Source organism: Falco cherrug, chromosome 4, assembly GCF_023634085.1.
Source record: "Falco cherrug isolate bFalChe1 chromosome 4, bFalChe1.pri, whole genome shotgun sequence".
Classification (NCBI taxonomy): Eukaryota; Metazoa; Chordata; class Aves; order Falconiformes; family Falconidae; genus Falco; species Falco cherrug.
Genome location: NC_073700.1, coordinates 24,096,525 through 24,109,489, shown reverse-complemented (window position 1 = coordinate 24,109,489; position 12,965 = coordinate 24,096,525). Strand labels below are relative to the sequence as shown.

At 50.4% G+C, this 12,965-nt stretch overlaps 3 protein-coding genes across 6 annotated transcripts in view; 2 read left to right on the top strand and 1 right to left on the bottom strand.

Moving 5' to 3' along the window:
• The window catches only part of IFT122 (intraflagellar transport 122), a 33,528-nt gene extending 28,477 nt beyond the window's left edge, over nucleotides 1-5,051 (bottom strand). The window contains exons 1-6 of one of the 2 annotated variants that reach the window (XM_055708701.1): nucleotides 4,888-5,051; nucleotides 4,066-4,132; nucleotides 3,039-3,123; nucleotides 2,095-2,173; nucleotides 1,228-1,304; nucleotides 725-791 (exon numbers count right to left, since the gene is read on the bottom strand). In XM_055708701.1, the coding sequence (XP_055564676.1) occupies nucleotides 725-791; nucleotides 1,228-1,304; nucleotides 2,095-2,173; nucleotides 3,039-3,123; nucleotides 4,066-4,132; nucleotides 4,888-4,928 (416 nt within the window). In that variant the 5' untranslated portion in view covers nucleotides 4,929-5,051. Of the gene's footprint in view, nucleotides 1-724; nucleotides 792-1,227; nucleotides 1,305-2,094; nucleotides 2,174-3,038; nucleotides 3,124-4,065; nucleotides 4,133-4,265; nucleotides 4,484-4,887 lie in introns of those variants that run through there. The other variant, XM_014283563.3, reaches the window with a different exon arrangement.
• A 212-nt stretch (nucleotides 5,052-5,263) lies between these two features.
• MBD4 (methyl-CpG binding domain 4, DNA glycosylase) lies at nucleotides 5,264-10,414 on the top strand. 3 transcript variants are annotated; one of them, XM_055707815.1, is made up of 7 exons: nucleotides 5,264-5,348; nucleotides 6,082-6,923; nucleotides 7,492-7,566; nucleotides 8,226-8,360; nucleotides 8,639-8,788; nucleotides 9,493-9,596; nucleotides 10,194-10,414. In XM_055707815.1, exons 1-7 carry the CDS (start codon nucleotides 5,314-5,316, stop codon nucleotides 10,269-10,271), a joined length of 1,419 nt encoding a protein of 472 aa, XP_055563790.1. In that variant the 5' UTR covers nucleotides 5,264-5,313; the 3' UTR covers nucleotides 10,272-10,414. The 3 variants fall into 3 exon arrangements, with proteins under 3 accessions (XP_055563790.1, XP_055563792.1, XP_055563791.1); XM_055707817.1 differs by lacking the exon at nucleotides 10,194-10,414 and having other exon boundaries at nucleotides 9,464-9,597; XM_055707816.1 differs by lacking the exon at nucleotides 10,194-10,414 and having other exon boundaries at nucleotides 9,384-9,521.
• Nucleotides 10,415-11,057: 643 nt separating this feature from the next.
• Nucleotides 11,058-12,871, top strand: RPL32 (ribosomal protein L32). The gene is made up of 4 exons (XM_055707821.1): nucleotides 11,058-11,193; nucleotides 11,778-11,878; nucleotides 12,122-12,303; nucleotides 12,695-12,871. The coding sequence occupies exons 2-4, from the start codon at nucleotides 11,783-11,785 to the stop codon at nucleotides 12,822-12,824; spliced, it is 408 nt and encodes a 135-aa protein (XP_055563796.1). The 5' UTR covers nucleotides 11,058-11,193; nucleotides 11,778-11,782; the 3' UTR covers nucleotides 12,825-12,871.
• Nucleotides 12,872-12,965: the final 94 nt, after the last annotated feature.

Genomic DNA, 12,965 nt, shown 5'->3' with positions numbered 1-12,965 from the left:
GGGGATGACAGTGTTGGCAGTAGACCAGACTGTTTTAAAAGACACATTTAGAACACTGATCAGATAAAATTGCATGGTGCAGGACAGAGGAGACCTGGTTTCTATTCTCATCTCTACTGTAGTTAGATGGATGACTTTACACAAATTAATGTACCCTTGCTTCAAGTTTCCCATAATAGTAATATCGCCTTCTACTGAAAATACCAACAACACAGGAGATGAACAACTCTACAAAAGGAAAGTATAATTATTTTTCCGCCACCTTCATTTTATTATTGCACAAGATGGCTGAACAGAGGGAGAGAGAAGACACTTGCTCAAGAGCAGAACACCTCTCTGATACTTTCAGAAGAATTCAGTTATAAACAGTATCAAATAAAAACCAAGACCCTTTGCTATTAAAAAAGAAGGGGGAAGAAAAAAAAAAAAAAGTTCCCTGAGAAGACTATGCAAGAAAGAACAAATCATCTTTGACAAATATTAGTAATATTCCTACTGGAGCATTAAAATACCTGAGTAGCGTTTATAACGATGAGAGTGCCAAAGCAGCACAAAGTACACAATCCTACTGAACAGCAAAGTGCCCATCCCATACTACTAGGTACTGCCTTTGCATACATTGAACTATTTCACTTGAACATTTTTTTTCTTTAAGCTTGCATATTATTTGGAATGGTCTGCATTGAAATGAACTTAAATGATACACATAATCCTTAAAACTTACCTACAGCAAGTAATCTTACTGCTAGTTTTATGTTTAGAGACTGACTTCTGTTCAGGAGACCACAAGCCTTGATTAAAGCAAACAAAAAGCCAATGTAAATTACAAGTAAGCATTAACTAGTGTTCAGATTGGAAACTAGTATTGTGAGAAAACTCAGCTGGGACTTCAGAGGGATCAAAGTCTCAGCCACTGCTAGAAGGGCATTTAAATACTTATTATTTATCAGTAAATGGGGGGCAGGGAATCTATCTAAGTAACACAGAAGGTGTCTGCAAAAAATCAAAGTAACGAAGTAGTACATTTTATCCTGTGGTGCCTCACTGCATGGCCCTTTCGAACAGAGTTTAAGTGATTTAAATAAGTATCTAATGTTACTTAAATTTAGGTAGCTTTGTATCTCATCTCTTCTGGATATAAAGAACTGTACCTATCTGTAGTTAGCTTAGCTATAGAACTAAAAGAATATACTGGCTTAATGGAAAAGTTAGAGAAAGAAGACATACCAAAATCACTGGAAGAGCAGGATGCCAACTGATGAGTAAGAGGATTGTATGAAACACATTGTATAGAGTCATTATGCCTAGAATGAAGTAACAATCATATTTCAATAAATCATTCTTAAATGTCCCCTTTCCTGAGTTTCAGCAAAATAGCTGAAAGATTTACCAGATGCCAGAAATAATGTGATCAGTTTATATTATATCAAATTAACCTGCTATCACTGTAAACTAAATCAGTAATAAACTTTATAAAAACTGTCTCCAGGTGCAGGATTCACTGTATTTCATCAAGATTAGCTAAAAAAGGATATAGATGGTGGTTTGTGAAATATGATTGAAGGTTATAGCCAAATTCTAAAACAAGCGTGCTTGTGTATGCTCCTAGCAGTACACTAGCTTGTGCATACTATCTAGTAATAAATGTACACATACATTTTGAAACAGAATTTGAAGATGTCACTTAAGAGGGATGACATAAAAACACTGCCAAAAGAAAGATGGAAATGCACCAAAAGTACCAAACCTTATTTTTAATCTGATCTTTGAACCAAATTAATTTTGTTTATAATACAAGGTCATATTTTGTTTCATTTTATTCTGAGCTATACTGAGCTTCCCCAGTTCTCTGCCAGCCCTCTAAATTCAGAGATTTATCGAGACTTCCCACCCTCTTTTATGAATTTAATTGCTTTCTTCCCTCATTCAGATACTTCAACTGTTCTTTTGCTCTTCCCTCTCTTATTATCCCCTGGCATTTTCTCTGACCTTAGTCAACCTTCTTCCAAATCTAATGGCACATACTCTTTGACAGCAGAAGTGCATAATCAAAGTCCGCTTTCGAGAGGCGCAGAACTGAAAGGCATCACTTACGTGTATTTCAAAATTCCTTCTAACTTTGAAGTCCAAATTATCACGCTTTTATCAGCGGAGCCAGATGCAAAACGTTTGCCTAGGAATTAGATACAATTTAAATCCCGCACATACAAGAATCACTTTCACTCTACATACTCAATCAAAGAGAGAGCAAGAAGTTCTTAAACTTGACAAGGCTCAAGTAGTAAAGGGCCTAACACTACAAGTGCCTTGATGTGACTGCACTTCAACTACGTGAAACTCCAATAACAGAGCATGCCTCATTAAAGCCCAGCCATGCAAGCACGTAGCCAGTCTTTCCAATACTGTCAGCCACAGGCTGGAGATTTATGTTAACAGTGCCAAGGGAAAAATGGCACATCCTCACAGGTATCCCTTGTGACTTAAACAGCAGTATTTGAGAGGAAGTCCTCTGAGCCCACAGACAGTAAGCCCCCACAGAACAAGAATCAGAGACAATAAAAGAACTGGAAGCAGAATAAAGTCTGTAGTGAGGATCTGCATGAAGGATCAGAAGATCAGGAAGCTTTGGGATAGTGGAACTATGGGGAATAAAAATCAGAGGCAGGTAGACTACTAGAAAGAGGTCTCTGTCTAGAAAGATCTCTGGGGTAAGCCTTCTCTTCATGTTACCCCACAAATATAAACTTAACCATCACTGAAGTAAGTGGGAGAGGGGAAGTGGGGACTACCGGTCTTGGATTAACAGGTAGCCTTACATGTAAAAATATGGTACTTCTGCATGTAGCATTTGTATGGCAGTTCAGACTCTCCATTCAAAAGAAACAAACAAAACACCAGCACTTACACACCTTCAGGATACTATTACTGAAACAACCAACCCTGATTTCTCTATGTATAAATTAGCAACAAGAAATGGAAGATAGGCACTTCACAAACCAGACTAACAAAGCTCACCTCCCCCTCAAAGTGATATTTACCATCTTTAGCATAAGCCACACAGTATACAGTGTCCTTATGTCCTTTCAAAGGTTGAATTAAGGTTCCATCAGAAGTATCATACACCTATTTAAACAAAGGGAAAAAATAAAATAAAATCAAAACCAAACATACAAACACAAGCCCCATACATTAAAAAGTCTTCCAGTGAGGACCAGGATATAAAATTACTGAAGGCCACCAAGATTATACACTTACATGTTTGCATTTTTGCATAGCATGCAGTCCATGCAAGACAAAACATTTTAAAGTGAAGAAGCTTTCCTTAATTAAATACTTCTCAGAAAGAAGACTCTGTATTAGAAAATTAGATGCACGAAAGAAATTTCCAAACACTTCATTAGGCCATCTTGTTTTAAAAATTTCCTTCCTTTCTCTGCAGTAGATTTTTTACTGGAAAGGATCATCAATAAACATATCCAAAGACTGCTGTCCCGCAGTTCTGATCTCTGTAATTGTTCCATCCATCATCTATCCATCCCTGCAGTTTCTACACCTGCCCCACATGAAAGCCTTGCAGGAACAGTGAGAAGTATGGTCCAGAGCTGCTCTCGCTGATGGGTAAGCAGGAGACAAACAGACCCAGGGAACCGCAAAAAGCTCTACTTGGAAGCTTCTCACAAAGTAGGGACATTGATTTGAGTTTCTTTTACCCTTTTCACAGAGATTCTAAGAAAGTTTTAACAACACAGTATTTGTATACCATGCCACTGTGTTAAGTGTGGATGCAGGTTAATGGATTTCAAACCACCGGGTGAGGTGCGAGAGGATGAGATGATGCAAGTAACTTAAATCTCATTACTTTTGGAAATAGAGCTTAAAACTTTGTAAGAAACATTAAAAAGCTTCAAAACACTTTACACTTATAGCCTGCATTAATATGTATGTAGCTATGAGGCTGGACGAGTAGAGATAAGAGGATTTTTGATAGGTTATATTCATAAGTTAATGTGAAAAAAATCATATTCATTCAGTTGTAAAGGCAAGAGGAAAAAAAAGTTTCCCTACCAGGAGTCTATTTCCAGCAGCAATTATCAGTTGAGTCCCATCTGGTTTGAATGCAAGATCATAAATACTAGAGGAAAAAAACCACAACACAAACACCACCACCACCACCCACCCCCAATAAAACCCCATATTAGTAGGCAGAAAATATATTTCTTTTCATGTCAAAGCTGCCGCATTAAAAAAAATGGTGAATTGCATACTTGAGCGTATATCGAACTCCTGAGAAAATTCCCCGAACTACGAGCACCCTCTGTGGCCGCCTGCCGCAGCCAGGAAGAAGCCCAGGCACCGGCCACCATCCTGGCTCCAGGCCTGAACACGCACGGGCGGGGGCAGGAAGGAGCCTGCTCCTGGACCCTTGATACAGGACCACGGATACAGGCACAGCCTGCTGGCCTTCGGCTGAACGTGACGTGTAAAAAAAGAAAAACCAACCCCCACAAAGGACTCTGCATTACTGGGGACCGCGGGCATCAGCCGGGCGCTTCAGGAGTGCCGCTGCCCTGCCCGGGGGGCAGCAGAATGCCTGCCCGGGGCAAGGACACGGGCTCCCGCCGCCCACGGGCCCTGCGGCGGGGCACGGCACGGGGCGGTGCCGGCGGGCCCAGCGCAGCCCGAAAGAGCTGCCCCGGGCCGCCGCCGTGCCCGGCCCCGCTCCTCGGCACACCCCGATCGGCAGCCAGGCTGCAGCCGGCCCGCTCCCGGCCCGCTCCCCCACCGCCGGCAGGCCGCCGCCTCTCCTCACAGGCCGGGGGCGGGGCGCGGGCGCCTCGCTGCGCCGCGGATCGTAGCGGCACGGCTGATGCCCCCCGGGCCGCTCACCACTGCTCAGCCTTGTCGCGCCAGGTGAGCGCGGCCCGCATCCCCCGGGCCGGGCCGGGCCGGGCCGGGCCGCCCCTCACAACCCCGCGTCAGCACCGCCGCCGCACGCTTGTTTACACCCGCCGCCGGCGCCACGGGCAACGCGCCTGCGCCCGGGGCCGCGCCGGGCCGCCGCCACGGTAGGGGGCTCCCGCCAGCGGCGCGGGGCTGCGCTTGCGCGGCGCGGGGCTGCGCTTGCGCGGGGCGGGGCTGCGCTTGCGCGGGGCGGGGCTGCGCTTGCGCGGGGCGGGGCTGCGCTTGCGCGGGGCGGGGCTGCGCTTGCGCGGGGCGGGGCTGCGCTTGCGCGGGGCGGGGCTGCGCTTGCGCGGGGCGGGGCTGCGCTTGCGCGGGGCGGGGCTGCGCTTGCGCGCCGTAGGGCGTCACGTAATGGAGGCTGACGGGATGGCAGCGGCGGCCCGCGGGTAGGGGCCGGGGCGGCCCGCGGGGTGGGGGTGGCGGCGATGGCGGCGATGGCGGCGATGGCGGCAGGTGGTCCTCGCAGAGCGGCGTTGGGCCTGAGGCCGCACCCGGCCGGACCGGGCCCGACCCGCTGCTCCGTGGGGCCCAAGCCCGGACCTGGGCTCGCCGCGCCGCGAGGCCCCCCCCGCTCGGAGCAGGGCCCACCCGCGCGGCTCCTTCCCCGCGCAGCCTCCCGGGCGGCAGCCGAGACGGGGCCGGGCCCGGGCCCGGCCCCAGCGGCGAGGGCTCCGGCGCCGCGGCGGAGAGCGGGCTGGCGAGGCAGCGGGCCGCGGCCGGGCCCGGCGCCGTCCCCGGCGGCTGGCAGAAGGTGGCCAGGCGAAGGCAGCCGGGCAGGATGGCGTGGGGGTCGGTGCCCTTTGTCCGGTGAGGCCGGAGCCGGAGGGCTGGCCCGGGCGGGGGCCGCTGCCGCCCCTGGGCACAGCCCTGCCCCCGGCGCAGGCTTCACTCGCACTTAAACCCCTGTGTGCGGAGTGCGGGAGGCGAAGTGTGCAATGTGTGCGAGATTGTCTGTAAACTGTTTTGTAAAGTCACAGAAACTTGCATTGACATCACCCTGTCAACCGTTTTTTGTCATTTTTTTGTTTATTTGTTTTCTTAATTGCTAGAATACTTTTTTAAGTGAGGAGTGAGAGAATGAAGAAGTCACCACTAACTTACTTTTCTATCATACCACAGTCCTGAAGGAAATAACCTAAGATCGAAAATTGCACTTGTGGAGTATTTTCGGAAAACTGGGGAGACGACACTAAAAGCAAAAGATTTTGATTTTACAGCTCCTTATCAGAGTACACGTTCAAGGGTGAAAAAATACGCCACAGAAGCTGTGAGAACTGTTTTAGAGAGTGAGGATTGTCACAGTCAAGTGCAAGACCTCAGTGTACGAAACAGCGCAGAGGATGGAATTCAAAATATTCAGACTGGAAATGAAAACCTGGGAGAAGTTACGTTCACTCTGGAAAGTGAAGATTTGATCATGAGAGGCATAAACCCAGAGGACTGTTTGAAAACCAAAAAAGGGGCAGGTGGAAAAAGTGTTCAGAATAAGAAAACTAGAAAGAGCTCAGAAAAGAGGAACCAAGATAATACCCAAACCAAAAGACGGAGAAGAGTATGTAACAAACAGGAAACTGAGTGCCTTCAAAACAAGAAATTTTGTAGAAGGAAAGACAGGTGTGTCACTGATAGTCAGGGCGTAGATGATCAGAATGCAGACCCTGTGGATGCAGGAAGAGCTCTGTTACGAATGTCCAGGTCAAGGTCAGATGCACAGTTGAGGTCAGTGACAGCTCTCTCACAAAGGGAGCTGGAGAGCCTGGCAGAGGAGGAATGTGTGGAGACAGGTTCTAATGATGCATCCTCCGCAAGATCTGAGGAGAGAACCAGCGGATTCAAAATACAGAAAGAGACAGATCAAAGGAGGCCGGGTAACCAGGATTTTAAATCTGACACTGAAACGGATGCTAACATCTTGCAGCTGTGTGATAAGACAAACTTCACAGCAGTTAAAATGATGCCAGGTATGTATGTGGTTTTGAGGCAGAATATGTTCCTAACATTCTGCCAGGGGTTCTCGTAACTGTAGGAGCAAAGTATTCTGTTTCAGGTCAAGCTGCTTTGACATCTGAATCTGACTCATTTTTTTATCCAGCAGCATTTAACTTAATGCAGATCTATTCACAACTGGAACTTACTCTACAGATCTCTTTAGTATAATGTAATAATGTTCGTTACCTTCGCTTCACTAAGTTTTAATGTTGTTGCACAGTTGGTCAGTTTGATTCTTAAAAAAGGCTCGTTTTATCTTGTTTCATGTGCTAGAGTGTGTGGACAACATTTAATCCTTGATTGTAGTTTGAGCCTGTTTCCTCAGACTGTGGCAAAGTAACAGTTTATCTACTGAGGATTTCTTGTAGAGTTGAAGTACAGAGGGAGCCCTGGAGTGAATCTAAAGCACGTTTATGTTCTGTACAATTACAAGAAATCCTTGTATTTCCATCACAACGTAAAATAGAAATAGCCTATGAAACATGGCAGCAAAATACTTTATTTCTTTTCTTTTTACTGCAAACTTTTTATTTTTTACAGAAGAGTCTATACCACGAGCACAAGTGGATAGGAGGAAAACGAGCCCGTATTTTTCAAGTAGATACAGTAAAGAAGGTATGATATTCTTTAGGGAAATAGGTTTTTTTTTTGTGGAGGAGGAATAGGATGGCTGAAGATCGAGTGATGTTATGGAAAATTTCTTCCATTTTTAGGCTGGTCTTGCTCAGGTGGCATTAGAGAGCTTGGCTTACTGCACTGGTGTTCATCATGTCCTGTTTTAAACCTCAGTGGTTTGTATCTGGCAAATAGCCGTTAAGGCTGGTATGCAACGCCTTGGCAGCTCTTGCAGCAGCTGCAAGGTGCTGGGGTGAATGGGCTTTGGGGAAGTTCTCTTCAGACTGCTGAGGTGTTTCCCCTGTCAAGGGGAGACCCTGTACCCAGTGGCTGCTGCTCTGTACCTGCGCAGGAGCATGGCAGTGGCTGGGGAGGGCATCTCTCCTCAGAAAATATATGTAACATGGAATGTGGGGGCACGCAGAGGCAGCCTTGACTTACTGCAGTCTGTGCTGGGGGACACATAGTCCCCTGCATTTAGGTAAAATTTTTGTGGGAATTGCCATTGCTCCATCCCCATGTGGTGCTCCAACAAAGATGAATCTGCTTCAAAGGGTGGTCTCTTTTTTTTTTAATATTTTTTATTATTGTTTTCATTTAAATAGGTAAATCTATCCTTTACTGTCCAGTAAATTTTCCTGTATTGCCTCTGTGTACAGCTCCCAGCCCACCTAGAAGGAAGGCTTTCAGAAAATGGACTCCTCCACGTTCTCCTTTTAACCTGGTCCAAGAAACACTTTTCCATGATCCATGGAAACTTCTCATTGCAACCATATTTCTCAATAAAACTTCAGGTAAATGGAACAGTAAAATTTTGTGTTGTGTAAGTGTTGGAGTGGTGTTACAGGGTCAGAACAGCTGCCATTTTTAATGGCATTAATGAAAGAATAAATATATATTAAGAAAGAATAAATATATATTAACTCATGTTAATATACAGTGTATATTAACAGTGTAAAAACATCTTTAATTTCTAACTCTTGCCTCTGAAAAAGCTCACTTCAAAAAGTACACATAGGTAATAAAAAAAGAAAATTACCCACCCAGCCCTCATGATGGGTTCTTTCACTAGGCAAAATGGCGATTCCTGTGCTCTGGGAGTTCCTTAAGAAGTATCCTTCCCCTGAAATAACCAGGGCTGCAGACTGGAAAGAAATGTCACATCTGCTCAAACCTCTTGGCCTCTACGAACTCAGAGCAAAAACCATCATCAAGTTCTCAGGTAGGTTTTCCTGAATGTGTCTGTGGAACGGTCTAAATTATACTGGCAAGGCAAACAGCATTGTCTTCAAACAGTGCTCTGCCACTTTTATTACTGTTTGACAAATACTGGTGATGATTTATTTTATGCAGCTTTGGGATGTGTTGGTCTTACATATGCAAAGCTGCTGATCCTGTTGTCTTTGAGAATGAAGTAACTTACATAATGAGTTCTGCAAGAGACCTTTGTCTGAGAGACAACTTTGAGTGGAAAAATATATGCCTGCAGGATGGTTGGACTTGATCTTAAAGGATCTTTTCCAACCTAAACCTTTCTGTAAGACTGGGTTTGTGTTTTGCAGCACTGTCATAAGGTGGCTTTTCTCTGTTTTGCATCAGGTGACCTCCAGAAGGCCTTTCTAGCCAGAATTTTTCTAAGATTCTGGTATTTTCTGTACTTAGACTAAAAGTATTCTGCTGTGGGTTCTGAGGAGAGAGGTGTAATAAAAACTCACCCGCAGTGATTTGTTTACAAGATGTTTGAGATGTACCCCATAGGGATTCATCACCTAGTTTCACCAGGAAATAGCTAAAACTTGTGTTCTTCATTTAAAAAGTTCCAAAGTGGAAATGTGTTACAATAACAGAGAATCAGGATTTTGTTCAGAGTTGCTTTCTGCGACCTGCCCGCCTGCAGGCAGTGAAGTCTGTGACTGTACGTTGCAGATGAGTACCTGAGCAAGCAGTGGAAGTACCCCATCGAGCTGCATGGGATCGGGAAGTACGGGAACGACTCCTACAGAATCTTCTGTGTCAATGAATGGAAGGAGGTGGGTGGTGTGCCCGAGCTGCTGGGGTCTGGTCCACCATGCGCTGCTGGCAGCAGGGCTCTGTCCTTTGGCATCATGGACTTTGCATCTGTGGACTCCCTTGGATTTAAAAAGGGAAAGGATAGGGCGTTTTATATCTTTGGTAGGTTGAATTCCCAGAACATGACTTTTGCAAGTCTGAACCTATAAATGAAGACTTGTCGCCTTAATTTTTCCCCCCCTGTAGTTTTCTGCTTTGACTGTTTTTGCTTATTTCCTTGATGTGGGGGTGAAAGTCTTTTCCCTGCTCTAGTTAAGAACTGGTGTCCTTACGGTTCCTGCCAGCCAGATCCCTTCGAGGTCCGTGTTGGTGGGGCCTTTGGCGTGCTGAGGTCCTCTTGTGGCAGACGACTGTGAGGGGCAGTCGAGGGGCTGCTTCACTCTCTGGCATAGGACCCCCTGTCCTGATTCACAGAGGGGTGGGGGTGGCTGCGGGGCTGACCGGGAGCCGTGTTCTTTGTTTTGCGCAGTGTGGCCTTTCAGGGAAACGTGCCAGAGCACGAGGTGTTTTAACAGAAGGGATTTTAGTAAATGTTAAACATTTTTGCTGTGTTTTAGGTACAGCCGCAGGACCACAAGTTAAATGTGTACCACGCCTGGCTCCGGGAGAACCGGGAGAGGCTGAGCATAGACTGAGGGCAGCCGCACGTCCCCCCGTCCTGGCCAGCTGGCTCAGCACCGCGGCTGGCGCATGCTCCCGTGCGTGACCCCAGCTGGAGGCCTGCCCGAGCCCTGTGAAACCCCTGCACTTGTTAATAAATGTTCCCCCGTTTCGTTTCGGCAGAGCCTGCTCCTTCTGCGCCGCCCCGGCTGGGCAGGGAGCTCGCAGGGGGGCTCACTGCCTCCAGTGGGGCTCATACCGGCCACCGCTGCCTGCGGGGGGGCGCGGCATCCCCCCGGCCTGTACCAGCTCGTCCCCGCGGCCCCCCCCGGGCTGGCGGAGGGCAGTCGCTGCCGCTGTCGGGCCGCGCGTGTGCCACCAGCTGCCGGGAGCGCGGCCGTCGCCGCCAGGGGGTGGCGAGCGTTTGACCGGTATCGTGCCTCGGCTCAGTGCGTCAGGGCGCGGCCTGCGGAGCGCAGATGCCCGAGTAATCTCCGCTCCCGGCTGAAAGCGAGCGGGCCCGGCCCGGCCCGTGCAGCGCCCCGGCCGCCAGGCGCGGCCTCGGGCAGGGCGGGGCCCCCGCGGCCGGAGGGGGCGGGGCGGGGGCGGCCAGGTGGCGCCCGAGCGCTCAGCGGGGCTGGCGGAAGCGGCGCTCGGGCACGCGGCCTGGCGGGAGTGACGCCGGGCAGGTCCTGGCAGCGCAGTACAAGCGGCACAGCTCGGAGTGGGAGGGAATCGCCCATCCGTTCTCCCGGGACGTTCCCCGACGGACGGAGCCCGCCGCGCGCCCCCTGCCCGGCGTCGGCTCGGGGCTCGGCGAGCGCCCGGGGCCCGCCCCGCGCGGGCGCGGCGCCGCACGGCCCTGCCAGGACCGCCCTCGTGTCCCATAAGGCCCTGCGCGCGAGGCCCCTCCCTCTCTCGGCGGGGCCAGCGGCGGACGGCGGCACTGAGGCCCCGGTAAGTGCCCATCGGCGGCCATCCGCCCCCCGTGGGCCGCCGCCCGGCCCGCCCCGGTTCCCCCCGGCCCCGGGGCTTGCGGCTGGCCTCGCTCTGTCCGCCGGGACAGCGGCGGCTGGGCCGGGGGCCGCCGGGGCAGGCGAAGGCCGCCGGGGCAGGCGAGGGCCGCCGGGGCGTCTCGGCTGAGCGCAGCCGGCGAGTGGCCGCCAGAGCTACCGCTCTGCGCGTTACTGCGGGGGCCGTGCGGCCCGGGGCGGGGGGGCGGCGGGAGCTGCGCCTGCGGTGGGCCCGGGCGCCGCGCCGCGGCCAGGGGAGGAGGGGCCGGTGGCGGCGGGTTGTGGGCTGGGGAACGCGGCGGGGGCGGGCCCGGCAGCGCCTGACCTCCCTGGATCGCATCTGGAGAGCTCCCTGTGCTCGTCCAGCTTCGGAGGCGGGAGGGAGAGAGCCGCAGGTGAATGCCCATTCCGTCGCCAGCCTCCCCAGTGGCCCGCGAGCGGAAGGTAGCCTGCCACACGCGCCCTGAGCGGGACGGGGCGTCGCGTGTGCCGTGGGCTCCCCTTCTTATCCGATTCTGTTCCTCTTAGACACCATGCCTGCCCTCAGGCCTCTCGTGAAACCTAAGATCGTCAAGAAGAGGACCAAGAAATTCATCCGCCATCAGTCCGATCGCTATGTCAAGATCAAGGTACAAAGTGCTAGGGAGCACATTAGAAAATGCATTCTGGGCCAGCCGGATGCGGTTGCTTTTGGGTTTGATGGTGAATTAAAGCAGAAGGGGTCAGTGTTGAAACAGTGGGTCGTGCTGCAACTCGCGGCACGGTGGATCTGCTGGGGGATTGGTTTTGGCCACAGCTGTTACCTTGAGGCCTGAGTTTTTAGACTGATCTCAGTCTGTAACTGCTAAATTTTGTTTTCTGCATTTTTTCAGCGCAACTGGCGCAAGCCAAGAGGTATCGATAACCGAGTTCGCCGGCGGTTCAAGGGTCAGATCCTGATGCCCAACATTGGCTATGGCAGCAACAAGAAGACAAAGCACATGCTGCCTACGGGGTTCAGAAAGTTCCTGGTCCACAATGTGAAAGAGCTGGAAGTGCTCATGATGAGCAACAAGTAAGTGTGCAGGGCCTGCGTGTGCCCTGCCCTGCGCGGAGTGGTCACTGGCAGCTCTGCGGCCTGCACTGGGGGTGTGTGCTGCCCGGCCCCCACGGTGCTGAGTCGGAAGGTGAAAAGGTGGCACAATCGGGGTGGGATGGAGGTGAGTGAAGCTCTCACTTTCAAGAGCATAAAAGCTGTCTCGGTTTCCTTAGTTCTGTGGTGCAGTGGATGGGAGGGCACAGAGGGGGCTCCTGCTTGGTGTTGGGCTGGGCAACAGGAGACAGGCATGTGGCTCGGCTCTTGCGTGGTGACGCTTCCACACTGGAGCACTGCCTGCAGGATGGCTCTGGAGTGCTTTGCTTTGGCTGCTGTCAGAGCCGAGCTGACATGTGGTCTGTTCTGACAGGTCATACTGTGCAGAGATTGCTCACAACGTGTCTTCTAAAAACCGGAAGATCATTGTGGAGAGGGCTGCTCAGCTTGCCATCAAGATCACCAATCCCAATGCCAGACTGCGCAGCGAGGAGAATGAATAAACCAGCTTCTACATCCAGGATGTGTTTAATAAAGCGTAAAAAAACCAGACTCGGGTGGATGTTTTGAATGGCCAAGGGAAAGGCTGTGGCTTGGTACCTACATGCAGGCTGTGGTGTGGCTCCAGTGCAGCTGCTGCCTGA

What these genes read in the sequence shown, in the direction of transcription:
- RPL32 (XM_055707821.1), top strand. Translation starts at nt 11,783, where the DNA reads ATGCCTGCCCTCAGGCCTCTCGTGAAACCTAAGATCGTCAAGAAGAGG. An exon ending in ATCGCTATGTCAAGATCAAG is followed by an intron (nt 11,879 to 12,121) that starts GTACAAAGTGCT and finishes GCATTTTTTCAG; the next exon opens with CGCAACTGGCGCAAGCCAAG. An exon ending in GTGCTCATGATGAGCAACAA is followed by an intron (nt 12,304 to 12,694) that starts GTAAGTGTGCAG and finishes CTGTTCTGACAG; the next exon opens with GTCATACTGTGCAGAGATTG.
- MBD4 (XM_055707815.1), top strand. Translation starts at nt 5,314, where the DNA reads ATGGAGGCTGACGGGATGGCAGCGGCGGCCCGCGG. An exon ending in AGCAGTTAAAATGATGCCAG is followed by an intron (nt 6,924 to 7,491) that starts GTATGTATGTGG and finishes TATTTTTTACAG; the next exon opens with AAGAGTCTATACCACGAGCA. An exon ending in AACCATCATCAAGTTCTCAG is followed by an intron (nt 8,789 to 9,492) that starts GTAGGTTTTCCT and finishes TGTACGTTGCAG; the next exon opens with ATGAGTACCTGAGCAAGCAG.